Source organism: Eublepharis macularius, chromosome 2 (genome assembly GCF_028583425.1).
Source record: "Eublepharis macularius isolate TG4126 chromosome 2, MPM_Emac_v1.0, whole genome shotgun sequence".
Lineage (NCBI taxonomy): Eukaryota > Metazoa > Chordata > Lepidosauria > Squamata > Eublepharidae > Eublepharis > Eublepharis macularius.
The window spans coordinates 69,575,465-69,600,424 of record NC_072791.1 but is presented as its reverse complement, the minus strand read 5'-3'; the positions used below and the strand labels follow the sequence as shown (position 1 = coordinate 69,600,424).

The window sequence follows — 24,960 nt, the reverse complement described above, 5'->3', positions numbered from 1 at the left end:
GTAGTGCTTGTATTTGATTTTGCTTCCAGTGCCACCAGAACTACAAGAACTATGAGAATTTCCTTTTCACTTTTCTGTCTGTATAGACTGATTTTTTTTCAGCGAACTGTAGAGGTTAGGATTGCAATTCATTAGGATTTTGTCTTTCATTTAATATTTTTTTCCTTGTTGCTGTTATCTTGGTAGAATTGTTTCTCATTTAGAGAAGGGGACATTGAAGCTCTTGGCAGAGAATGAAAGAATTGCATCCTTTTCCCCAGACTTGCATAAAAGGCTTATGACAGCCTATGAAAACAGCACAGCAAAGGTAAATGCAATTTTGATGCTATATGAACTTTGTGAAATTGTGGTCTTCTCAGTGTTTCTAGAAGACTGAAATAATTTTTAGTACTCTTACTAGTTATGATTGCCTCCACTATTCCTTCTCTTCTTACCAAGAGAAATTGCTATCTGGTAGTCTCTGCACGGAAACCTTCTATGTGCACCCAGAATGACAGTTGCAGTAAGTAAAAAAGTACTGCCTCTGCTTTATAGGTTTAAAAAAATAGTAAAGTTAACATTTTCTTAGTTGTAATAGGTTCATTTCCTGAATGTAGACTGTTCTGCACATGTCCTGTTCCAGAAGCTAGCCAAATGTCAAGTTTTAACAATTGACATAGGAATGTATAAGGGTGAGCAGGTTGTAATTCTAGGCCCTGTTGGGTTTTTTAAAAATGTATTTCTATTTGGACTGTATGTTACATTAGGAGGAATATGTTGTGATTACCTATTTTTATATTTTGTACAGGTGTCCCTGTTTTTGCCTTCATCTGTACAGTCGGTTTCTTTCCAGCCAGAAACTGACAATCGTTCTAATTTTTCCAGTGATAAGGCATTTCACATATTTAAGAAGCAAAGGTAAGTACAATTGTCTATTGAGGGTGCTGTCATTTTTCTTATTCATCAGCTTGCTAAACATTGTGCTAGTTTTTGGAGAGCTGTTCGCAGAACAATCAGGTCTCCAGAGGATATTCCTTTATTACAATGAACCAACCACGAGGCTACATTGTGTGCACCAAGGAAGTAAACTGTTGTGAATAGCTTGATTCTTAGTGGAAAATAAACTTGAAAGTTAAATAAACTTAAATTTTATTAATTTTAATTGTAAGACCAAAATAGGAGGCCCTGCTGACTCATATAGATACTGTCTCATGGGAAAAATCTGAAATTAATTGTGCAGAATCAGTAATCTGATTTTCCCCAGATTTGTTGTATTAATAAAAACCTTTGAGCACCTTAAGAAATATTTCATACAGACATTAATCTGAACCAGTTTTAAGGCTCATGTCAGGCTGTGGCACGCCCCCTGGCGGCGGGTCTGGGTGGGGCGGTCCTGGCGGGTCCGTGCTGGTAGCCGGGAGCGGCTGGGCGGGTCCCCAAGGAAGCGTGGAGGCTCTTTCACAGGCGGCCTCAGACTAGGGCGGCCCTTGTCTGACCGGCGGGCCGGTCAGCACGCGGCTCCACCCGGCCGGCTGCGCCTTAACCTTCAGGGCAGCCGGCTGACAAATGGCAGGGTGCTCGCCTTAGGATGCCGGGCACCTGCTATGTCTCTTCCAGTACCTTCCTCCTCGGCCTGCCTCCAGAGCCTCCTTAAATACTTTCCCCACTCCAGCTCCACCCTCACCCCCGAGTGCTTCCACCCACCATCAATCCCAACACCTGTGCCACCTGCATCCCAGCCCATTGGGCCCACCTCCCTCTACCCCGTTGGTGGGCTGCTAGCCGGGCTGCCCCGCTCTCCCCCAATGCCTCTTGCCCTCCTCCCTCCTGCCCTGTGATGGACGGCGGGCTAGGCCCCTGACGGGGCGATCTGGCCCTTCCCCGGGCCGCCCTCCAATCACAGGCTGGCTTGCTCCTCCCTCCCCCCTGCTGGCCCCGGCCGCCATCCCGCTCGGCCGAGGGCGCCTGCGCCGGCGTTTGGCAGCCCGGCGCGGCCTCGCCCCGCTCGCTGCGGCCTTCCCCGCGGCCCGGACGGGGCCGTCGCCGCCAGAGCGCTGACCGCGCCGGCCGCCGCTTCCGAGTGCGCCCGCTGTCGTGGCCACTCGGGCTCCTCTCCTCCGGTGCGGCGGCGGGCGGCGGCGCAGCGGCGGCGCAGCCGCTGGGGCCTTCTTCCACCGGTGGGGCCTCGTCCTTGGCCTCTCCCACCCGGTAGGTGGGCTCTGCGTCGTCGGGGGGGTGGGGGGAGTCCGAGGCCGGCGTGTCGGGCCTCGGACACCCCCCCTCTTTGCGTTGCGTCGGGCGTGGCTTCCCCGGCGAACATCCGGGACAGGAAGTCGGCGTTGACATGCTGTTTCCCTGGTCTGTGCCGGATCGTAAAGCTGAAGGGTAGAAGAGCCAGATACCATCTTAGCACGCGTGCATTGTGATCTTTAAGCCGGGACATCCAGACAAGGGGGCGTGGTCCGTCACGAGGGTGAAGGGGTTATTAGCGAGGTAATATTGCAGCGCCCCGACAGCCCACTTGACAGCGAGGGCCTCTTTTTCCACGACCGCGTAACGGCGTTCAGCTGGTTGGAGCTTCCTGCTGATGAACAGGACTGGGTGCTCCTGCCCGCCGTGGTCCTGGGACAGGACGGCCCCGAGCCCGCTATCGGATGCGTCCGTCTGAAGAATGAAGGGCCGGTCGAAGTCAGGGTTGCGCAGGACTGGTGACCCGGACAGAGCGGCTTTGAGGTCGAGGAAGGCTTGTCGCCGGGGCGGCGTCCACTGGACCTGGTTGGGCTGGTCTTTGCGCAGGCAGTCCGTAAGGGGGCTGGCTCGGCTGGCGTACTGTGCGATAAATTTACTGTAGTAGCCAACCAGCCCCAGAAACCCCCTAAGCTGCTTCTTGGATTTCGGCAGGGGGCTTGCCTCCAGTGTCGCCACCTTGTCCGGGAGGGGCCTCAGCTGCCCCCGCCCCATGAGGAACCCGAGGTATTTCAGCTCCTTGAAGCCCAGTTGGCTCTTGGTGGGGTTGGCCTTCAGCCCTGCGTCCCGGAGGGCTCGTAACACTTGGCGGAGATGGCGGAGGTGGGATGGCCAGTCAGGGCTGTAGATTAAGATGTCGTCTATGTAGGCGGTGGCGAAACCTTGGCACTGAGCCAGCGCCCGGTCCACCAGCCGCTGGAAGGTGGCGGTGGCCCCGTGCAACCCAAAAGGCATGACCTTGAACTCAAACAGCCCTTGGGGGGTGGCGAAAGCCGTTTTCTCGCGGTCCCCCGGGGCCATGGGAACCTGCCAGTATCCTTTGGTTAGGTCTAGCGCCGAAAGGTAGCGAGCCGCGCCTAGCTGATCGATTAGCACCTCGGCCCGGGGCATGGGGTACGCGTCGAACTTTGCGACCTTGTTTACCTCCCTGTAGTCGACACAGAACCTCACGGACCCATCCGGTTTCGGGACCAGCACAATGGGACTGCGCCACTCGCTGTGTGAGGGTTGGATTACCCCCAGGCGTAGCATTTCCTCCACCTCTCGGGCCACGGCCTCCCATTGCTTCCGGGGGAGGGGCCTCCAGGTTGCCCGGGCCACTTGGCCGGGGTCTGTGGGAATCCTGTGCTCAGCCAGGTGGGTGCGTCCTGGACGGGTGGAAAAACAGCCGGGCAAGTCCTTCAGCAGCGCCCGGAGTTGCTGCCGCTGGTGGGGCTCCAACGCCTCGTCGAGCCCTGGCGCGTTTCCCTCCGGCTGGCGGTCCGTCCACGGGAGCTCCCCCGTTGGCGGGTCCAGTGGGTCGTCCGCGAGTCGGCAGGTGCCGGAGGGTCGCTCCTGCCACTCCTTGAGGTCGTTGATGTGCAGGCGTTTGGACTGACGGGGGGAGGCGCCACACTGGACCTCATAGGAATGGGACCCCAATACCCTCTTGACCTGGAAGGGACCCCGCCATGGGTCACCGTGGTGCCCGGGCCCGAACACGCGGCGGTTGACCAGGACCCGATCCCCTTCCTTGAAGGTTCTCAGCCGGGTCCCGCGATCGTACCGGGCCTTCTGGGCCGCCTGGGCCTTCTCCAGATTCTGCCCGGCCAGAGTCCTGGCTGCTTCTAATCGTTCCTGGAGCTCCTTCATATATTCAGGGGCGGGCCTCCCTGGGGGTTCCGACGACTCGGCCCGCCGCCCCTCCATCACTTCCAGGATCCCCCGAGGGTTGCGCCCATATATTAATTCAAAGGGGGTGAAGCCGGTGGACGCTTGAGGCGATTCACGGACCGCGAACAGCAAGGGGTCCACGAAGAGGTCCCATTGGGCTGGGCGGTCGTGGGCCAGACGCCGTAGCATCTGTTTGAGCGTTTGGTTGAACCGCTCCACTAGGCCATCTGTCTGAGGGTGGTATATGGAGGTGAAGATCTGCCGTACTCCCATGGTGCGGCATAACTGACGGGTGACGGAGGCCGTAAACGGGGTGCCACAATCCGTGACCAGCTCCTTGGGGATGCCCACCTGCGCGAAGAATCGTACCAGGGCGCGCGTCACGCCGGGCGCCTGCATCGTCCGCAGGGGTATGGCCTCCGGGTACCGGGTGGCGTAATCCACCAGGACGAGGACGAACCTGCATCCCCGGGCGGTCCGCGGCAACGGGCCTATGAAGTCCATAGCCACTCTCTCAAAGGGCGTGCGGATCACGGGCAGTGGTGCCAAGGGAGCCTGCGGGGGCGGCCGACCCGCTGTTCGCTGGCAGACCTCGCAGGTGCGGCAGTAGTCCTTCACGTCTCGGGACACCGAGGGCCAGAAGAATCGGGCCAGCACCCGGGCCAAGGTGTTAGCAGGTCCCTGGTGTCCGGCCCAGCTGTGGTCGTGTGCATGGGCGAGTATACGTGGTCGATAGCCTTGGGGGGCCAGAAGCTGTCGGACCTCGCCACCCCTGGCCCTCGTGATGCGGAACCACACGCCCCCTTCCTGGATCACCCGAGGTACTCTCCCGCCTGCCATCCATCACGACCCCCTCACTCACCGCCACGGCGTCTCGGAGCCCACCTAAAGTGGGATCGTCCGCTTGGCGAGCGATGAAGCTGGGGTCCGTCGACCAATCCTGGGCGTTCGGGTCTGCTGTGGGGTCGTTCACCGTGGAGGGTCCCACCCTCGGGTCCTCCGCGGGCAAGGCTTCCTCGGGCCCGCGTGCGGCCTGGAGGTGTTGGTGGAAGCTGGGGGCATCGCGGCCCAGGAGAACAGGGTAGGGCAGGGCCGGTACTCGGGCTAGCTCTACCTCCCAGGTCTGGCCGCGGCAGGTCAGAGGCACTCGTACCACCGGGTAGGTCTCCGAGTGGCCATGGAAGCAGGCCACGGCCGTCGAGCGAACGATGGGTAAGTGGGGCGGTAGCAGGCGTGTGCGGATCATCGAAATGGAACTGCCGCTATCCAAGAAGGCGGACAGGCGCCGCCCTGCCACTTCTACCATCACTATCAGCGGCGGCGGCCTTGGCGGGCGGGCCGTCACCGGGTAGGCTTCTTCCCAGCCGGCGTCACACTCCATGAGCGGACAGTCGCGGATGAAGTGGCCCCGCTGGCCGCACTTAAAGCACGGGCCCCGGTCTTCGGGGTCTCGGGAACTCTTTGGGGCGGCCTCCGGTCCGGGCCCGGCCAGGGGTCGGCCCCAGGCCCCCTCCCGACCGGGGAGCAGCGGGGGTGCCCGAGAAGCCCCCGGTCGCGGCCCCGACGCCTCCCGGGCCCCGGACCTGGCCCTCCCCGGGCGCGGGTTTTCCAGAGGCCGAGGGGAGGACCCGCTGATCCTTGTTCCTGGGCCCGTGTCCCGGGGGGCCTCGCGTGGGTCTGCCGCCGCGGCGAAGTTTTCTAGGAGGGCCGTGGCTTCCTTCAGGCTCGCGGGGTGGCTGCAGGCTACCCACTGTCGGGCTTTGGGGGGGAGGATATTGAGCAATTGCTCCAGGACCACTTGATCCACGATCTTCTTCTCGCCCTCCAAGGCGGGCTTCAGCCACCGGTAGGCGGCATCCCGTAGCGCATTGATCAGGGCTCTGGGCCGCTCGACCTTTTTGTAGGTGATGGACCTGAACTTCTGACGGTAGGAGTCGGGTGTCACCTCATACCGGTCGAGAATAGCGGCCTTCAGCACCCGGTAGTCAGCACTCTCCTCCTTGGGTAGGGCCCTCAGGGCCGCCTGGGCCTCTCCCGTCAGATAAGGGCCAATGATGAATGCCCACTGGTCTCGGGGCCACTGGGCGGCTTCCGCTGTGCGTTCGAATGCCTCCAGGTAGGCATCTATCTCGTCCGCCTCTCCCAGCTTGGTCAGCTGAAAGGGGGCCCCCCGCACGGGGCCGAGGACCGAAGCGGCGGGTCCGGCCCCCAGGGTCTGGGCCAGTCCACGGAGCAATGTAGCCTGTGACTCTTGCTGCTGTGCCGTCAGGTCCCGCAGGAGCCGCACTTGCTGCTCGGCCATCCATTGGCTGAGCTGGCCCAAGTCCAGGGCCGTAGGGGCCGCGGGCTGCCCGGCCCCGCCCGCTGCTGCGGCGGCTGCTTGGTCCATGGGGGTGCCCTCCGTCGGTACCGCCTCGGAGTCAAGCCTGGGCCGGCCGAAGGTTGCCGGGCGCAAATAGGTGCGAGGCCTCGTCCACCCGGGCGGGGTCGGAAGGTGGGGTCGCGGGCGCCTCACAGCAGGATCAGTGCCTGCATTCTCCACCACAATGTCAGGCTGTGGCACGCCCCCTGGCGGCGGGTCTGGGTGGGGCGGTCCCGGCGGGTCTGTGCTGGTAGCCGGGAGCGGCTGGGCGGGTCCCCAAGGAAGCGTGGAGGCTCTTTCACAGGCGGCCTCAGACTAGGGCGGCCCTTGTCTGACTGGCGGGCCGGTCAGCACGCGGCTCCACCCGGCCGGCTGCGCCTTAACCTTCAGGGCAGCCGGCTGACAAATGGCAGGGTGCTCGCCTTAGGATGCCGGGCACCTGCTATGTCTCTTCCAGTACCTTCCTCCTCGGCCTGCCTCCAGAGCCTCCTTAAATACTTTCCCCACTCCAGCTCCACCCTCACCCCCGAGTGCTTCCACCCACCATCAATCCCAACACCTGTGCCACCTGCATCCCAGCCCATTGGGCCCACCTCCCTCTACCCCGTTGGTGGGCTGCTAGCCGGGCTGCCCCGCTCTCCCCCAATGCCTCTTGCCCTCCTCCCTCCTGCCCTGTGATGGACGGCGGGCTAGGCCCCTGACGGGGCGATCTGGCCCTTCCCCGGGCCGCCCTCCAATCACAGGCTGGCTTGCTCCTCCCTCCCCCCTGCTGGCCCCGGCCGCCATCCCGCTCGGCCGAGGGCGCCTGCGCCGGCGTTTGGCAGCCCGGCGCGGCCTCGCCCCGCTCGCTGCGGCCTTCCCCGCGGCCCGGACGGGGCCGTCGCCGCCAGAGCGCTGACCGCGCCGGCCGCCGCTTCCGAGTGCGCCCGCTGTCGTGGCCGCTCGGGCTCCTCTCCTCCGGTGCGGCGGCGGGCGGCGGCGCAGCGGCGGCGCAGCCGCTGGGGCCTTCTTCCACCGGTGGGGCCTCGTCCTTGGCCTCTCCCGCCCGGTAGGTGGGCTCTGCGTCGTCGGGGGGGTGGGGGTGGGGGGAGTCCGAGGCCGGCGTGTCAGGCCTCGGACAGCTCAGTTGTAAGGGATCCATCTCAGTTGTAAGGGATCCAAGAGACCAATTGTTTACCTTGGTTACTTTCTGCTGCATTATCTAACATCTCATTGCAGTAAATATTGATGGCCAGTTCTTGCTGTGTGTAAATGTGCTATCAAGTTGCAGTCGACTTACGGCGATCCCAGCAAGGGGCTTTCAAGGCAGGTGAGAAGCAGAGGTGATTTGCCATTGCCTTCCTCTGCAGAGTCTTCCTTGACAGTCACCTATGCAAATACTGACCTTGCTTAGCTTTTGAGATCTGATGAGATCAGGATATACCAAGCGGCCTTCCCTCCCCACTCATCCATACCCACTTCTTTATCTTGCATTTTTTTTGTTTCTTTTTTTAAAAAGTTTTTTATTTTTCAATATCTAACATACAAAACTACAATAACAGTAACTACAAAAGACTACAATAGCACAAGGGAAGGAAAAGAAGGGAGAAAAAAGAGAAGGGGAAGGGGGGGTGGGAAAAAAGGGAAGGAAGCCTACAAACACTAAACGCTACACTTCAATGCTTTCCCTTCATACTACCATAATAAGAAAATAGCTTAATCAAGTAGTGGAGGAGTGGTTGATCATACAAATTACAAAGTACAGTTCAAGTTAAATCTTTTTCCCTCCCCTGGGCCTCGGACGCAATTCTCTCTGAGCAGCTACCGCCGCAGCGCTCGTTGCCTCCCCCCTCCCTTCAGGCTTCGGATCTTCTTCTTTTTGCTTGGTATTTGGTCCAAATTCTGGATTTTTTTCCACAAAATCCCTTGGCTGATCTTCCGAATTAATCTTGTAAGCTTGATCTTTATAACTAAACCCGATTCCTTCCGGGAGTAGCCATTTGTACTTTATGTCACATTCCCTCAAAAGAGCTGCCAACTTCTTGTACTTAAATCTTCTCTTCCGAACTAAGAATGGAACGTCCTTCAATATCTTGACTTTATTTCCCAGAAAGTCCAACTCCACATTGTAAGAATTATATAGGATACTGTCCCGGACCCTCCTAGATGAAAACTCAATAACAATCTCGCGAGGCAGCTGCCGCTTCATTGCATATTTTGAAGATGCCCGACGGACTCCCAAAATGGCGCTTTTCACTTCTTCTTTAGTTGCCCTCGCGGGTGTCGCTAAAAGTTCCGAGGCGAGATCTCACAAATCCTCGTTTTCCTCCTCTTTAACGTTCTGGAGACGCAAAATGGTCTGTGTTCGCTCCACTTGCAGTCCGATCAGCTGGTTTTCCACCAGCTTCAGCTCCCTGTTCGTTGCTCTCATAAGTGACGCACTTTCCCGGGCAGACTTCTCTGCCCCACCCCCCCGCTGCTTCTTTAATGGCTTTCACATCGCTTTCAATTAAGCCCACCCTTTGATCTGTTTCATTCAGCTTGTCAACAAAGGGTTTTATGGCTTCCATAACCGCTCTTTTAACCAGTTCCTCAAGCGTCTCGCCCCTCTGCAAGGCCGCCGTAACTGACTTGCCAAGAGCAGGGCTCTGCTTTTTCGCTGCCATTTTAGGGGGGGGGGAAACAGCCAGTCTTCCAAGCCTCTACGAGGGGGGAAAAATCCGAATCTTCTAGCCTTCAGACCCCACCACTCCTCACATACGCTTGTAGTAACAGAAGGGATTCGCTTACTTGCAGGCTTTCGCCTAATCCTGTTCCTTGCCGTTTTCCATGGCCCGGCAGCACACTGGGTGCCGCGCTCGTCTGCCGGCCTCCATAGGGACTTACGGGCAATTTACCCCCTGCCTCGATCTGTCAGAGGGCTCTTCCCGCCGCGCCCCGGACTCAGACTCCCTGCCTGAGAGTCTGGGGGCTAACCTTTGCAGATCAGCCGCCCGGCCAGGCAGCTCGGCCGCTTCTTCCTGGACCTGCCGAGAAGAGCGTCCGACATGGCCGCGAAAACGAAACCGAATCCGCATTTTTTTTTTGTTTCTTTGTCATCATTAATAATTTTGGTCTTTAATGCATTTGTTTTTGATTCTGACTTTTATACTTTTGGGTCAGAAGTTCCTCATTGTTTATAAATACCCTGAAATTCTTGTTCTACTATAAGGTTCTTAGGCAAAAATAAAAAAACATGCTACACCAGGAACTGGTGGCTGGAGACTGGAAACAGACAGACTGCTATATTTCCCTGTGACCCACCAGTGACAACTGGCTCTTGGTGGTGGGATTTTGTATTATGTATCTGGGTGGATATGCATTGGAGGAGGGGAAAGCAGTGCCATAATTGAGGTACTGGTGGGTAGAGGAAGGTATGGTGGTGGAAGGAAGGATCATCATGTCATTGTAGGTGTCCCCAACTTTTTTATAATTTAGAGAGTGTATGTTGAGCACCACCCCCAAAAGGCTGTCACAGGATGCAAGCCAAACCCAAAATGGCTACCACCAAACATCAAGTTATTGTACCTATTTGTTTCCAGGTACAATTCAAAGTGCTAGCTGTGAATATTTAAAGCCCTAAATGGCTTAGGGGTAGGATACTTGAACAACTGCCTCTTCCTGTATTGTCTAGTCCACCAGTTAAGATCTGCCTCACAATCCCTGCTCTCTGTGTCCCTGCCTTCAGAAGTAAGGCAGTTGGCAACTAGAGGTGGGTACAATCCAAAAAAAATACCGATCAAGCTGTTCGTGGATCCGGGCCGCCGCCGAACCCAGGTCACTGATTCTAACCGATCAAGTCCCATTTCCAATCCGGAATCGGGGAGGCCAAAGTGGGAGGCGCCCCGCTGTTTCCAGCGATATAGGAACGGTGGTTGGTGGCAGCGGCCACCAGGCCCGGCGGGCACGGGGAGGCAGCAATGAGCCGCCTCCCCTCAGGGAGGGAGGGGACACACACACTCTCTCTCTCTCTCTCTTAGAGCAGAGGGGGGGGAGTTTAACCCGGCAACGACCCGCCTCCCCTCAGGGAGGGGACATTCACACCAGGGCCGGATCAATGGTTGCCAGTGCACAGGGCAACCGTAGTCAGGCTCTTGTGTGCGTGCGCGCGCGTGCGCGCGCGTGCGCCTGGGTCGCACCCCCCCCCGCCCACGCAGCAAGCCAGCTGTCCCAGTGCGCTGCAGAGCTGGCAGCAGCGCGAGTGGCTCGGAGGCTGCCCGCGCCATTCATCTGCCCCGCAAGACAAGGGGTGGCCAGCTTGCCCGCGCGCCCCTTGTTCTGGGGAAAGGTGAACGGCGCAGGCGGCCTCCCAGCCTCCTGCGCTGCCTTTTGCCTTTCCCCAGGACAAAGGGCGGCCAGCTTGCCCGCGCGCCCCTTGTCCTGGGGAAAGCCGAACGGCACGGGCGGCCTCCCAGCCACCCGCACTGCCTTTTGCCTTCCCCCAGGACAAGGGGCGGCTGGCTTGCCCGCGCGCCCCTTGTCCTGGGGAAAGACGAACGGCGCAGCTGGCCTCCCAGCCACCTGCACTGCCTTTTGCTTTTCCTGCAAGCCGGCCGCCCCTTGTCCTGCAGGAAAGGCAAAAGGCAGCGCGGGTGGCTGGGAGGCCACCCGCGCCATTCAACTTTCCCCCAGCGTGCTCCTGGGGCTGGCAACTGCACCCGGCGCCCTCTCTTTGGCGGCGCTGGGGGCAGACTACCCCCCTGCCCCCCCATTGATCCGGCCCTGATTCTCTCTCTCTCTCTCTCTCTCTCTCTCTCTCTCTCTCTCTCTCTCTCTCTCTCTCTTAGAGCAGAGGGGGGGGATCTATCCCTGCCTCTCCAAATAGAGAGAGACACCCTGTCAGCATGTTTCAGCCAGCTTTTAAAAAAAAGCAGGGACAGAATCCTCCGTTCCTCCCCACCTGATTTTAAAAGCAAGCAGCCAGTCTTCAAAAAGCATATTTTATACACACACACAGAACAGTGCATGAGGTTTTCCCACAAAATACAGTGTTTTAAAAGCAGGTTAAAAACAGAGAGTGACAGACAGAAAAACACCCTTTCCTCCTACAAAGACCCGTTTTTTTAAAAAGCAAAAAACCTTTGTGCCCATGGCTTCAGAACACCCCCTTCCCCCTCCCTCCCTTGGGTTGCTGCTCCGTGGTTGGAAGGAAGCCTGCTAATCAAGGAAAGCTGGGCTTCCATTCGGTTTTCTAGGATGACAGAAGGAGGGCAAACACAGCTCAGGCATTCCCCTGGTTCCGTTGCTGGGGGAGTAGATTATTGGCACCTGAGTGTCTGGCTCTCCGATTAGATCACGATGGCCCCCCCGATCAAGGGCCCCCCCCCGAACGCTGTGGACGGAACCGATTAGCTGAGTCACGATGGCACAAACGCCATTATCGGGGTTTTTTTCACATTGTGATTCTGATCATGCCCATGTCTATTGGCAGCCAGAGACAGGGCTTTTTTAGTAGTGGCACCTCACTTTTGGAATGCCCTTCACCTCAAGGTTTTCCTGGCACCTACCTTGTTTTCTTTTAGGCTCCAGGCCAAAGCGTTTCTGTTCACCCAGGTTTTTAATGAAGAGGTTGATCTTTTAATTCTATTTTAGTCTGGAAACTTATATTAAGCTGTCAGTTTTATGCCGGAGTGGATTATGGAGGAGTGGATCTATGCAAATGGAATAGTCTGCTTTATGCTCAAGTGTGTTTTCAAGTTGTGGATGTTTTAATGAAATACAATATTTGCCAGCACAAACATTTTTGTTTTTGTAGGAATTTTTCTACTTCACAGTATGTTGGAATTTGGCTTGGGATAGAGATAAACCTGAAATGCAATATGTGAAGTTTTTTTACATGGTTGTAATGAAAAAGCAAGGCAAGTTTTGGTGTTAGCAAGTATGAGAACAAAAAAAATTCTGAAATGTCTGCAACCATCTAGTCTGTACCAGTGCAGCACACAGCTTCTGTTTGCAGCAGACATTTGAAGGGATGGCCCAGGAAAAGAATGGTAGTGCTACTCAGCAGTATTAACACCATACACAAATGAAATGAAAAGATTTGAATGCTAGAAATACCCTTAAGACTGAAGTGAACAGAGCTAGTTGTCAGTCGTCCTGCATTAAAAACAACAGCCCTTTCCTTCACTTCTTGGCTTCCCTTGTATAAAAAAGCCTTTTGGCCCACCCACCTCCTTCATTGAGCAAGACAGGCAGCCCATTTTTCCATATTAAGCACTGACTTGCTTGTCAGTTATTCCAGTTGGTTTCAGTGTAATTTTCTTCTAGTACTTATGCTTAGGGATAATAGCTTTAAGTGTGCGTGCTGGGTTCTTTGGCTTTTGTTTTTGAATGGTTGCTAGTAGAATACTTGTGGATTAGAGGGTGTAGAATAAAACCCTTCTTGTTGGAATTAGCTAAGTTTTTCTGCTGCTGTGTTGCTTATAGATGAGTAGAGTGTTGTGGAACCAGTAATGTGGGTTAGTGGTAGATCTGATTATTGTGATTTTGCATATTGAAAGACTGACTGTTGATATCTCTGTCTTCTTCAATAGGGATATTTTCTATGAGTTGCTGCGTGAATGGGAAGATAATAGTGAAAAATCTGGCTGGGATTTTGAGAGGTGCCTGGGCAACAGGATCAGGTAATAATTTGTGCAATAGTTTTGCTGTCTACAAAATAACAGCGCTCCCTAAGTGATCACACAGGTTGTAGTTCTGTCTCAACTTGATTATCCACATCAAACAGAAGCCCTTTGGCACTTTAAAGATGGGCAGCCCACTTAGCTATAGCACCAGATCTATCTCCCCTAAGTGTTGGAAGCTCTGTGGGGAAATAGGCTCATTTTATCATTGCTGGTGGTCATGCAAAGTAATCCAAAAATTCTGGTTTGATGTAATTGACTGCATTAAACGAATCACAGGCCACTTACTCCCACCTAAACCGGAATTGATTTTATTAAACCTGTGGTCCGACTTTGACTTGCCAATAGACACTAGAGACCTAGTAGCAACGCTGTTATCCGCAGCAAAACTATCTATAGCATCGTCCTGGAAAAGCCGACAACCACCTTCTTTAATAACTTGGCACAATAAGATCTGGGACGCCTTCTTTATGGAAAAAATTTCCTATCAATTGAAGTGAATGGATTCTGTTAACCTGCAGCAAGACTTTTGGGAGAATTGGTTACCAGTAGTTGATTATATGACCGCTCGTGAAATATCACCTTGTACCCCTTACCCAATTGATCTTTTTAGTTTTTAAATTTCTTCTTATTTTTCTTTTTATGATGGTGTATATCGATATACATTGATACCTGTACTGTTACGAGTAACACTCTTATATGCCATGGTTCTTCAGCATATGCCTATTGTGGACTGTTATACTTACCTTTGAGGTTACTTGTTAGTGTGTTTGCTTGTTTAGTTTTGTTGTTAGATGTATTTAAAAATATGAAAATTGTCAAAAATAAAGAATTAAAAAAAAAAAGATGGGCAGCCCAATCCTAAGACCTGAGTCAGCGCTCCCATCTGTGTTGACTTAAAAGTGGTGCTGCTCTGGCGCTCCCTATGGACTTTTGCAGGAGAGCCATGCCAGCACCAGAGCTTGGCAAGGCGAGGCACGGCCACCACCAAGAACACCCACCCACTGTTCCCCTGACAACCCTTCCCACACCAGCCAGTGGCTGCACCGCTTCCCTGACAGGCGGATGAGGGGCCCAGCCAATGTGGAGGCCGCCATCCCCGCTGCCCACCAACCCCCCCCCATCAGGGAGCAGGCATCCCTGCTGGGGAGGGGGGCAGAGGTAACACTGAATGGGCGGATTGGGTACCCACCTTCTCACCCGTCCAACCCCCATTTCTGATGAGTGCCAGGCCAGTGGCTGCAGCTCTGTGTATCTGCAAATCCAGCCGCTGCTACCATGAGAAACAGGTTCCCCCTCCCTGAAAAGTGTGACCAGAAAGGCGGTGGGACCTGGTGAGGGTTGCACTTGTAGCCTGCAGTACTTGGGATCAGCCCCCAGGTTCTGGAGAGGCAGGTGGAGGGAGTGGGTTCTTCAATGAGTGACAGGAATGCTCATTGGAAAGCACACGAGGTGCCAGAAGGCCCATTGGACATGATAGGAGTGAAAAGCGCCCACAGACTTGCGGCAATGCCATTTGAACACATCACTGCATCACAAAGATGCAAGAACGTGGGTTGGACCATGAGAGCCATGCTCTGTTCCTGGGGTGGTACCCTCCCCTAGAGTGGATTGATGGCCTGCGGGAGCAGAGAAACTGCTCCGGGGGAGGTTGTCCATCCCTTCCCCGCACCAGATTTCCCAAGTCCATACCTGTATCTGCAAACAGCGAAAAGGAGAGTGGTCCATCCTCCCAGAGGAGGAGCCCTGGAGATCCCAAGATGTCATTCCACATCCCCCACCTCCCAGCATCAAGCTCCCCCTTCCCCCACACGCAGCAGTTATCTGCCTGGCTTATCAGATACCAGCAGTTCTGTCTGTCAGAGAATGAAAGTCCATTGTGGTGCCCCCCCCCCCGCCCTGCTAGACATTCATGGGCCATACTTCAATTCCCACCCCACTGCCTGAAGTTACATTGAGGGGGGGAAGGGGGCAGGGAAACTGGACAGAGCCCCAAGGCACCAATTGATGCCTGCTCTTTCTGGAAGCAGAGCCCACCCCATCCATCCCAGCCCTGAGCCAGGAAACATTTGCGGAGATGTGTGAAAAGACATCCCAATGGGGAGTTGAGGAGTCCCCATCAAATGTGATGTAACACATTTTATTAAACTGGAAAAGGTGAAGAGGTTCTCTGGATGTAATTCTTGCCAATGTCCCTCAGCTGGAAAGGGAGCAAAGGCAGTTTGTGCAGCAGTCAGAGCTGCAAAATCCATCCCTCATCCTGCCCTTGCAGGGGTGAGGGTAAGATGTGGGCTGCTGTGGGAAACTGCTCCCTGGGCTGGACCTGAATGGCACTCGAGGAGGATCACCGGGGGCTGGAACAGCCATGCTCCTTGGTCTCCCTGATGAGTTGCGACTGGCCTGCAAGGGAAAGAGACATGTGTAGCAAGACACCCAGCCCTGTCTGTGCCCCACCCCAGTCTGCCACGGTCTGGGAGGGGATCCATGGGTGGGAGTGGCTGCTGCAGCTCCAGTATCACAGGTTCAGCCTGCAACCAGATGATGCATGACCCTCTGGTGAGAAAGCTCTGTGCATCGGAATGGTCTTATCCTGTGAGGGAGGAAGTCAAGGGGCCTAGCACCCTCCGTCATCAGGGAGCTATGAGCATCCTGTCAACCCGACCTATGGCTGCACTTCCTCCTCTGCTGGTAGTCTGAACAGAGCCCCCAAATGGGTAGCTGCCCCTCCCCAATGGCTGCGTCAAAAGCAGTTTTCTGGGCAACTGTCTTGGTGACAGGCAGCTGCTGCCGCCGAGCTCCCCACTGGCAAGCCTCACCTGCAGAGGCTGGCATTTGGGAGGGTTCAGGTGAGGAGAGCAGCTGACACAAATCAGCGAGCTGGGGTAGCCGCCCCACCTCCTTCTTACCTAGTAGTGCTCCCTCGCCCTTCCGGAGCTGGGATTCCAGAGTCAGATAACCTACAAGGGGACTGGGGTGGTAGTTGTTAGTCAGACATTCTGGACTTTGCTCTTCTTCCCTTGAGTGAGTGCAGAGTGCCCCCAATTTTCCACTAAGTCCCCTCAGTGCACTTGTGACCTGCCACCGTGTATACCCACTCTCCTTCCTTGCGCACAAAGACCCCATGGCAAGAGGGTGCCGAGTCTCCAGCCACTGCCCACTTACCTGAGTTCATGAGCGGCGCACCCGGAGGTTATGTAGGGTGCGTGGGCAGCTGATTGGTAGTGGGGAGGGGGGCTCGCCAACCCCAGAAGCGCACACGGATTGGTTCCCATAGTAGTTGCCATCCTATGCCTGGTTTGGGCCATGTGGGTGGGGCCAGGTGCCGGGAGGATGGCCCAAGTTTTCCTGTTCAATGGGTGCCTATGGGATATGCCTCCTTTTTTTGTGGTGTAACATTCTGCTGCTGCAGGGGGTGTTCCTGGGCCTGGAGTGACTTTGGAAGCTGACTAACTCACGGCCTGCCCCCCCAGCCCGCCCCCTCCACCGCTCGTGGCGACCTGTCTGTGGTAGTGCGCCTCTGTAAGTGCCATTTACTCCTGCGCAAGCCTTAGGTCTCTCCCTGTGCACTTTGCACACCTCCCCTTAGGATTGCATAGTAAAGTGCTTTTGTGAGTCAGAGCTCACTTCCTAAAGTATCTGAGTAGACAACTGCCCCACTGAATTGGTTATGTATGTCTAGCATGCTATGTTGATCTGCCATATTATTCAGTTTATAAACCATGATTTCATTAAACTGCTTTGTTGTCTCTGTTAGCTCTTAGGAAAACCATACACCGGGGTTCTTAACCAGAGTTACATCCTGCTTTGTAGAAACGGTGGTTAGTTGCTAGATCTAAACGTAGGAATCTTAGACTAATTACATCTTGTTTGCTAGTACTGCCCTCAGGGCACAAAGTTACAGCTGCTGAGATGTTTAAAAACATTGCTGTTCCTGCAGTAGTTGACTCTCACTGATAGACAAATCAAGATTTTAATTGTTTGTTGCTTTAAACATAGCTAGTTCACTAAACTGCAGTTTAAGCTAGTTGCAGTTAATAATGATGTCTGAAGGCAATCTAAGTTTCTTCAAGAGGATCACTTTTCCTTTCTGGATTGTAAAAATTGGAAACTGCCTGTATGGTATGCTTGGCTTACATTGAGAAGAAAAATGCTTGACTTACATTAAGGAGAAAAATTATTACTGTGCCTTGAATCCTGTATCTTGTTTCTGCTTGTACTATCTTCATCTTTTGGGGAGGCAGTCCTCTGCTATGGAGGCTCTTGGACTAGGTGCTTTGCAAGACATTAGTCTTGCATAAACAGAGCTGCCTAGTGCCTGAAGAATGCATACTCCACAAGCAGATAAACACATACACAGTGGACAAGGGAAATGTGAACAAAACAAAGCATAGGATTCAACCCCTTGTCACAGCTACCTCAGGCAGGTAAAAAGTATGTTTTTATGCTTCATAGATCCTACACTCAGTAGGAAACTTGGACATTCATGTTTGGTATAGAGGTATCTTAGAAAATGCCAGCACACTAGATCCATGGTTTTCAACCCATGGGTCATAACTGTCAGGTGGGTTGCAGAACTCCTCCTACTGTGCTATGAGCTCATATAAAGAAGCCCTTTTCTGCTGCTGTTTGGAAGAACCTACTGCTATTGTACATGTATAGAACAAGGCCACCATGCCTGCTGCCTCTACTTCTGTTCATGCTGAGAGTAGGGTGTTGGAATGGGGTCACTGCAGTGGAGAGGGTTCCTTCTTAGCACAGGAAGTTTCAACATAACCCCCCTTCCCCCCCCCTTTTTTGTCATTCAGCCCTCCAGTTCTTCATGCATGTACTTGTAGCATGGACCCCCAACTTCTCACAAAAGCTCCCCATTGCCTTCTTTCTCTCCTTTCTCAGGATGAACAGGCCACTGCCCACCCCTACCAGTCTATATATTTGCCTGATCCCTTCTGCTTGGTTCTTGCCTTGGTCTTTGTGGCTGCATCCCATATGTTGTTTTTCACTATGGTATACCTCCTACTGCTTGGCTTGTTTCCTCTCCCTTAGTCTTTGGGTTTGCATCTCACTGTCCAAACTATCAACCAAAAGAGCCACAGTTGCTTTCATTCCTGGCATGAGGCCTGCATGTTAGGGAGGCTTGCAGCTTACCTGTTCCTTTGGTGGTGCCTGTTTCAAGGTGGGAGTCATCTACCAAGCACAAGCTTCACCAGAAAGGGGCATTAGCCCAGTTTCCTGAAACATGGTGCAGGTGCCACATTGGGGAACAGTGCACAGAAGAGCCATAGCTGGGGTGTCAGAATGCCACAAGTGGTATCCTGAGCTGCTGAGTGAATATCACTGCTCTAGGTGGCATTCAGTTCTGAAAAATTGGGTAGACTCTTCTTTTAAGTATATTGTTGGTAATGAACATTGTGAGCGGCACTTTTCTATCCAGCTGTCACCTGCATTGCGCTCCTGTACATCCTTGATCTGGTGAGCCCATAAGGTGGTCTCACTTTGCATGTATCCTGCTCCTCTCCTCCTGACTGCATGTGCATATGATGGCCAGACTAGGGGATTCTGTGTATTCATGTGTTTGCTCTTATGTTGGATATGAAATCCAAGTGAAGAGAAGCCCAATATCCAAACTTAAACAGAATTTTTGAATTTGGATCAAGGAGGAAGCATGAAAGCCCAGTACTAGTTTCCAGTTTTATGTTTTGTGGTGAAGAAAGTAATGTCTCAACAGCCAATTTCTAGTTCCATCACATGGTTTATAAGAAGAGAAGTGTAATATGCAGGTAGTAATCTGGTTGAATAAAAGAGCTGTGGCTGTGCACGCAGTAGAAGAAATAATGTAAATAGATTAGGAGATGTTTCTCACTGATCAGGGAATCAGAAAGAAAACAGCATTTTTCCTCTTTGACCCTTAAAAGACTTGTAATTGCTCTGGAAGACATCTGTTTCTTATTTTCCATGCAGAATTAAAGTTGTTCTGATTTACTATGACTAAATCAAGTGAAGTAATAATTTCTTATTTTATAGAGTTATGATGGCTCACCTTTCAGCAGCATGTAACTACAGCCACTTTGCCAGGCTTTTTCAGAAACAACTTCTTCAGGTAAGGACGGACAGAATGGTTGAGTTTCCCACATGCAAAATGGTAGATTTTGCTGACCGATGGCAAAACTTCTATTGTAGCAAAACTTTTCCTTAGGTTACAGCTACGATTCTTTGGAAAGAGTCGCCATAATTAATGTACAATTTTATTTATGCAGTTAGTATTTTGTGTAAAAGAAAACAAGAAAGGAGTTTGATTTTTGAACCTTGGTTATGTCCACTTAATACTTAATGTGATTAGGCTGTTTCCTGGTTGTTTCAAATAAGAGTTAGGCTGCCATGTTTTTTGTTAACAGTAAGTATTTACTACTTTTTGTATTTTTGTTTTTCTGTGTTGCCATAACCTTATGCAACAACTTTGTTTTTAATGGAGGTTGTTTTGCTGCTAAATTTTATTCTTAGTTTGTGTGGTTCTGTGGATGTTTTATAAGGATTAGATAAGGAAGACCATGTGATCTCTCAACCTTATAAGTCTGAGGCCCTCTGAGTTAGAAAGAACCAGGCAGAACTTGTGCTAATTTTTGATAAATTAAATCTTGTCTTTGTTCAAACTTACTTTTATCCTGATTCTTATGGTCCCTGACTCTGCCTATTCTACACAATAATACCTGAATAAAAGGAGCATCAGTGATCTGTCTGGAATTGTATAATGATTTGTTAAGCAAGCTCTGAAAATCATGTATCAGAAAATGAAAAAAATACTCCTTCAGTTTTGCGTCCAGTAATTAATTTGCAGTCATCTTACATTTCCTTTGTATTGCCAGAAATTCTCATTTGCTTATATAGCTCTACTATAGCTCATCTGCCAAAAAAGTATGTATGATAACTTTCTGAAATCATTGGAAGCTCCCAGGGATAATGAGGGAGCAGAAGAAACAGCAGCACATATTTTGAGTTTGTTTTATTGAAAACATACTGTGTTTTGGACATATGGTGATATGAAATATCCATCTGTGCTATTTTATCAGTGGTGGGTTCACCCGTGCAATTATTTACTTCATGTTGCACTCATCAAAAGTGATGAATATTCATGTTTGAACTCATTCTCAGTGGCATTTGTTGAGTGATGTATGTGCATTTGAATCAGTTTTAAACTACAAGATCCAGTGGGGCAGTCATGAGAGGAACAGAGTGTGGTGATGGACTGTTGGGTGCTAAAAGGAGAAGAAACCTTAAACATTTCACATCTCCCCCACCTCTTTTTGAAAGATGTGTAGAGTTCCCATTGGAAGTGGCACAAGTTGGGGAGACCCTCCAGACCAGGATGTACTTAACATGCTGGGTTCAGACAATCTGAGTCGGTTGAAGAGGCTGCAAGAGAGATTTATTGTTCCTCAGAGCATCAGAGGGCCATGCCCACCTCCTTCCTTCCCTGGATGCCAGGAGTTCTTCAGGGATTTCATCCTGAGTGCTGGAAGGTTAGCTGCTCCTTGCTGCTTCTGTTTGGGCCATTTTCTGGCTGAGTGGTGGCTCCACTAGGAGGCATTTGCTGCAGTATGGGGCTTGCTTCTGAGAAGTGCCCAACTATGTAGTGGAGGATGAAGTACTTTGGGTTTGTACAGAGCTTATTCCATTGTTCCTGGATGGCAGTTTAACTAAGGTTTTACCTGCATTTTCTACAACGCTTGTTCCCTTTGGGTAGCTGTTTTTAAAGCACTTACTGCCTCAGTTAACAAAATGCATTTTCAAGGGCCACAGAGTTGGTTTTTTTTTTTAAAATTCCATGAAGCAGTGTGACACTGCACTGTGAGAAGTGAAAGAAAGTGATGCACAATATTTGAAGCAAACCCAATGAGAGAGCTCAAATTAGAGCTCACAATGCAGTGTCACATTGCCTCATTGAATTTGCCATTAAAAATTGCACAAAATGCAGTTGAAATGTAAATGTCTATGCCCTAAAATATGTGGTACAAATGTGTGCCAAGAATGTCACTATGATGTGCCATTTATGGCTGAAGAGAGATTTTATTTTTTATTAATTTTAAAAATGTGTATGATCAATTTTAAAATCATCCTTACCTCCATACATATGTACATAAAATATATGACAAGCAAGAGTTTTATGCATAAACTTCCAAGCAAAAACTTTCAAGCAAAAACTTTGAGGACTAGAGCCCGCTTTGTTAGATGCATGTGGTGGATCCTTAGCTGGCAGACACATTCATACTGATGGTTCCATTATGAGTGCTTTAAATTCTCTCTTGCATTGTATCCACCATCCCAGGAACAGTTATTAACCATAGTATACTAATAAGCCTGGCATGGTTAATACAATTTAATGAGCTGGCTGGATTTAAATTATTTTAGTAAGTGTTGTACTCTTTAGCTTACATTCTTTTTTCTTTGCCAAAGTTATCAATTTAATCAGCACCTGATGGACAGTCTGTGTTTGCAAATACTGGAGCTGAATGCTCTTGCATTGGTGGACCACGAGCGCAGTGATGGGGAAGCCATGGATGAACAGGTAAGTTGCATTGCTTTTTGTTCATTAATTTTGTTCATTAATCAGTCTTTATGCAGAATCCTTATTATCTTTTCCTTTATAATACTGCATAACAGTGAACAGACTTTCATTGCATCTGAATTTTACTTGGGACTTACTTGGGACTTTAGCCCAGTGTTTGTATAAATATTTCCTTGGGAGTTTTCCAGCACACCAATACTCTGAGTTATCATACTTGTGGAATTTTAGCTCTCTGGGCAGGGTGTCTGAAAGTTCTGCACTAAAAAAAAGCCATTATTTCACTAGATACCCTTATTTTTTTTCCTGGATAAAGTTTGTTTGCATTTTATTTGATTTCAACATGCAGAATGTCTCTGTGCTTTTTCTTGGAATGAGTATTCTCCTTTTGTTAGGGATAATGTGGTGTCTATGACAGCTGGGAGTTTTGCTGGGTGTAGTTGTGCCATGCCGATCACTAGAAGGCCTCAGGAAATGTCTTTAGAAGTGGTGCTTCTCAGGCTTTTGCACACTCATGATTTCTAAAAAAATGTAACCCATTTGGAAAAAGAAAGTTTAAGGTTATCATGTACTGCTGCATACTGTATTCTAAAATTATGGCCATACATGAAGCTACTTTATACTGAATCAGACCAGTATTCTATCAAGGTGAGTGTTCTAGTGAACGTTTTAGTGAAAATGGGTCACTAAAAAGTCCTGCAGGTACTGTTTTTGCACTTGTGTAGGTGCTTACACTTCTAGGTGCCTGTTAGCTTGGATCCCCATCCCCAAATCAGTCTTCCTTCTTCTAAGATAAATGATGTTGTAATGTAAGCAATACTGGGAGCAATACCATAAAGAGCACAGACTCGGTGAAGAGTCTAAACTCCTAGCAGAGTCCCTCAAGGTGGATTGGTCAAAGCTGAGACACCAGACTAAGATGCATCCACGTCCTTCAGGAATCAGCGGTCCCATCAGCAGAAGAGAACTGATAGTTCCAGTGGTGATAGGGCAGAGGAATCCTTGAAATATAGCAGCAGCCGTAGTGAAAGGTGACACTGGTGGAGGATCTTCCACAGACAATAGTAGTGTCACGTCAGCTAACCCTGGGTAGTACTGCACAGAAGAAGGCAGTGGTAAACTATTTCTGCTAATCTCTTACCTTGAAAACCCTATGATGAGACAATCCACAATGAAAGAACATGAAGTGCTGGAAGACCCTAGGTCAGATGGAACTCAACTGGCTACTGGGGAAGAGGCCAAGGATAAGTATGAATAGTGCTGTTCTTAATGATGAGACTGGATTGAAGCCAAAGGACTTACAGTTGCTCTTGCGAATGGATGCAAAAAGAATGTCCAAAGCTGTGTGTTAGATATAACAGGAACATAGAATGTGAGAACTGTGAATCGAGGTAAGCTCGAAATTGTAAAACGAGAAATGGTATGTGTGACAGACTCAGATTCAAATGCTGGGATTGCTGGGCAGTAAAGAGGGGAGGATGATTGACATGTTTCCCCCCTTTGTGGCTAGTCTGAAATGGCAGCTGGTGACGGAATGTTGAGGGGTTGACAGTTGGAGTAAACTGATGAGTGAGGGGAGTTGGAGCCTGGCTTCTGACTAGAGAGGGTCAGCCAGAGAGTCCTCTGTGTGAGGAAGTAAAGGTGAAGGTGTACCCTTACAAGAGAACTCATAATGTTTATTAAGCACTTTTCGTCCTTGGACTAAAGTGGGAAAGACAGCACTAACTTCTGTGCAGACACCAGAGATCTAGGAATTGTAGTGGACCAAGGAAGTGGGTAGAAAGGAGTCTCCTCTTCGGCCACAGGAATAGGGTTATAGCTGGGGCATATCTATAATGCCTGCCCAGTATCATAAAAGGGTTTGTCTCAGTGGAGTACCCTAAGGGCAGAAAAGGGGAAGGAAGTCGTGCTGTGTGTGTGTGTGAAAATAGGAGCACCTAACTTGAAGGAGTGCCAACCTCAGAAAGAGCTTTTTGTAACAACTTTTAAGTCTCATAACATCAACTCTCATACAAGCCAGCAACTTAAGAACCATACCAAGTATTTTGTGCCTCACACCAGTAAAGTGTTCAGTTCATAAACCTCTAAGTTACTTCAGTTTTAAACACCTGCCTACATGCCTTCTAATTTTACCTACTTGTAAATAAACCTTTTGTTTTATTTTGAATCTCCTCAAGCCTTGTGTGCCAGTTTCTGTTTAAGGGAAGTGCAAACCCCTGATCTTTCCCCTACTTGGACTTGGCTGGGTAACCATACCACTTTTATGTTCCTGAGGGGTGGGACAAGAAAGAAAGTTGAAGCTAAATCTCAACCACACTACTAAAGGCTTCCCAGCCGAGCGTTCAGCTTTATAGGCTTAGAGAGGAGAAGTTTTACCTCAGGGTAGAGGAAGGTCAAACCAAGCCTGAGTTATATGAGGGTTTGGTGACAGAATGTTTAAACATTGCAATCCTAGAAGGGAGTAAACTAAAGAGGACTGGATTAGGACATTTTCAGTCAGAAAATTATGAAGTGTTTTATTCCAGAAATGGCTAACTCAGAAGAAATTGTATTACTCTAATAGTGAAGTGAGATGTAGCACAAGCAATTGAGCTGTAATGCAAAGTCTGACTGATTAATATCGATCATACTCCATTAAAGACCTATTAACATAACCATCATACAAGCTTATGCCCCAGCTACAGATGCTGAGGAAAAAGAAATTGAAAGCTTTTACACACATGACTAAGAGGAAATTGATCATACACCTAAACAAGATGCACTCATAATCATAGGTAACTGGAATGCAAAAAGTAGGAGGCAAAGCAGAATCAAACATTGTAGGAAAATTTGGACTATAATAATGAAATAAAGTAGGAGAGCAACTCATAGAATTATGTGAAGCCAACAACTTGTTCATTGAAAACCCATGCTTCAGGTAACCTAAGAGACGATTTGATATGTGGAAATCACTGAATGGCCCGTACAGGAACCAAGAAGATTGGAAGCTCTGTTCTCTCTGCTAAAACAAAACCAGGAGCTAATTGTGGTACCAACCATGAATTGTTAACATCAAAAGTTAGAATAAAGCTGAAGAGAAACACTAAAAGAATCATAGTGCCAAAATATAATATCAATAATATTCCAGAAGAATTTAAAGAACATGTAAAGAACAGATTTGCAATACTGAGTTTAATTGATCATGAACCAGAAGAACTGGTGGCTGAAACCAGATATAGCATCAAGGAAGAATGTGCAAAGACTATTCCTGTAGCCAAAGACAGGAGAAGCCCAGGTGAATGACAGATGAAACTCTTAAAATT

At 50.6% G+C, this 24,960-nt stretch overlaps 1 protein-coding gene across 3 annotated transcripts in view; it reads left to right on the top strand.

Moving 5' to 3' along the window:
- CDAN1 (codanin 1) overlaps window positions 1–24,960 on the top strand; it is a 60,715-nt gene that overhangs the window by 9,722 nt on the left and 26,033 nt on the right. For all 3 annotated transcript variants that reach the window (XM_054972614.1, XM_054972613.1, XM_054972615.1), the window contains exons 7-12: window positions 187–307; window positions 788–897; window positions 13,012–13,101; window positions 19,123–19,198; window positions 20,407–20,615; window positions 21,550–21,661. In XM_054972614.1, coding sequence (XP_054828589.1) covers window positions 187–307; window positions 788–897; window positions 13,012–13,101; window positions 19,123–19,198; window positions 20,407–20,615; window positions 21,550–21,661 — 718 coding nt within the window. The remainder of the gene's footprint in view (window positions 1–186; window positions 308–787; window positions 898–13,011; window positions 13,102–19,122; window positions 19,199–20,406; window positions 20,616–21,549; window positions 21,662–24,960) is intronic.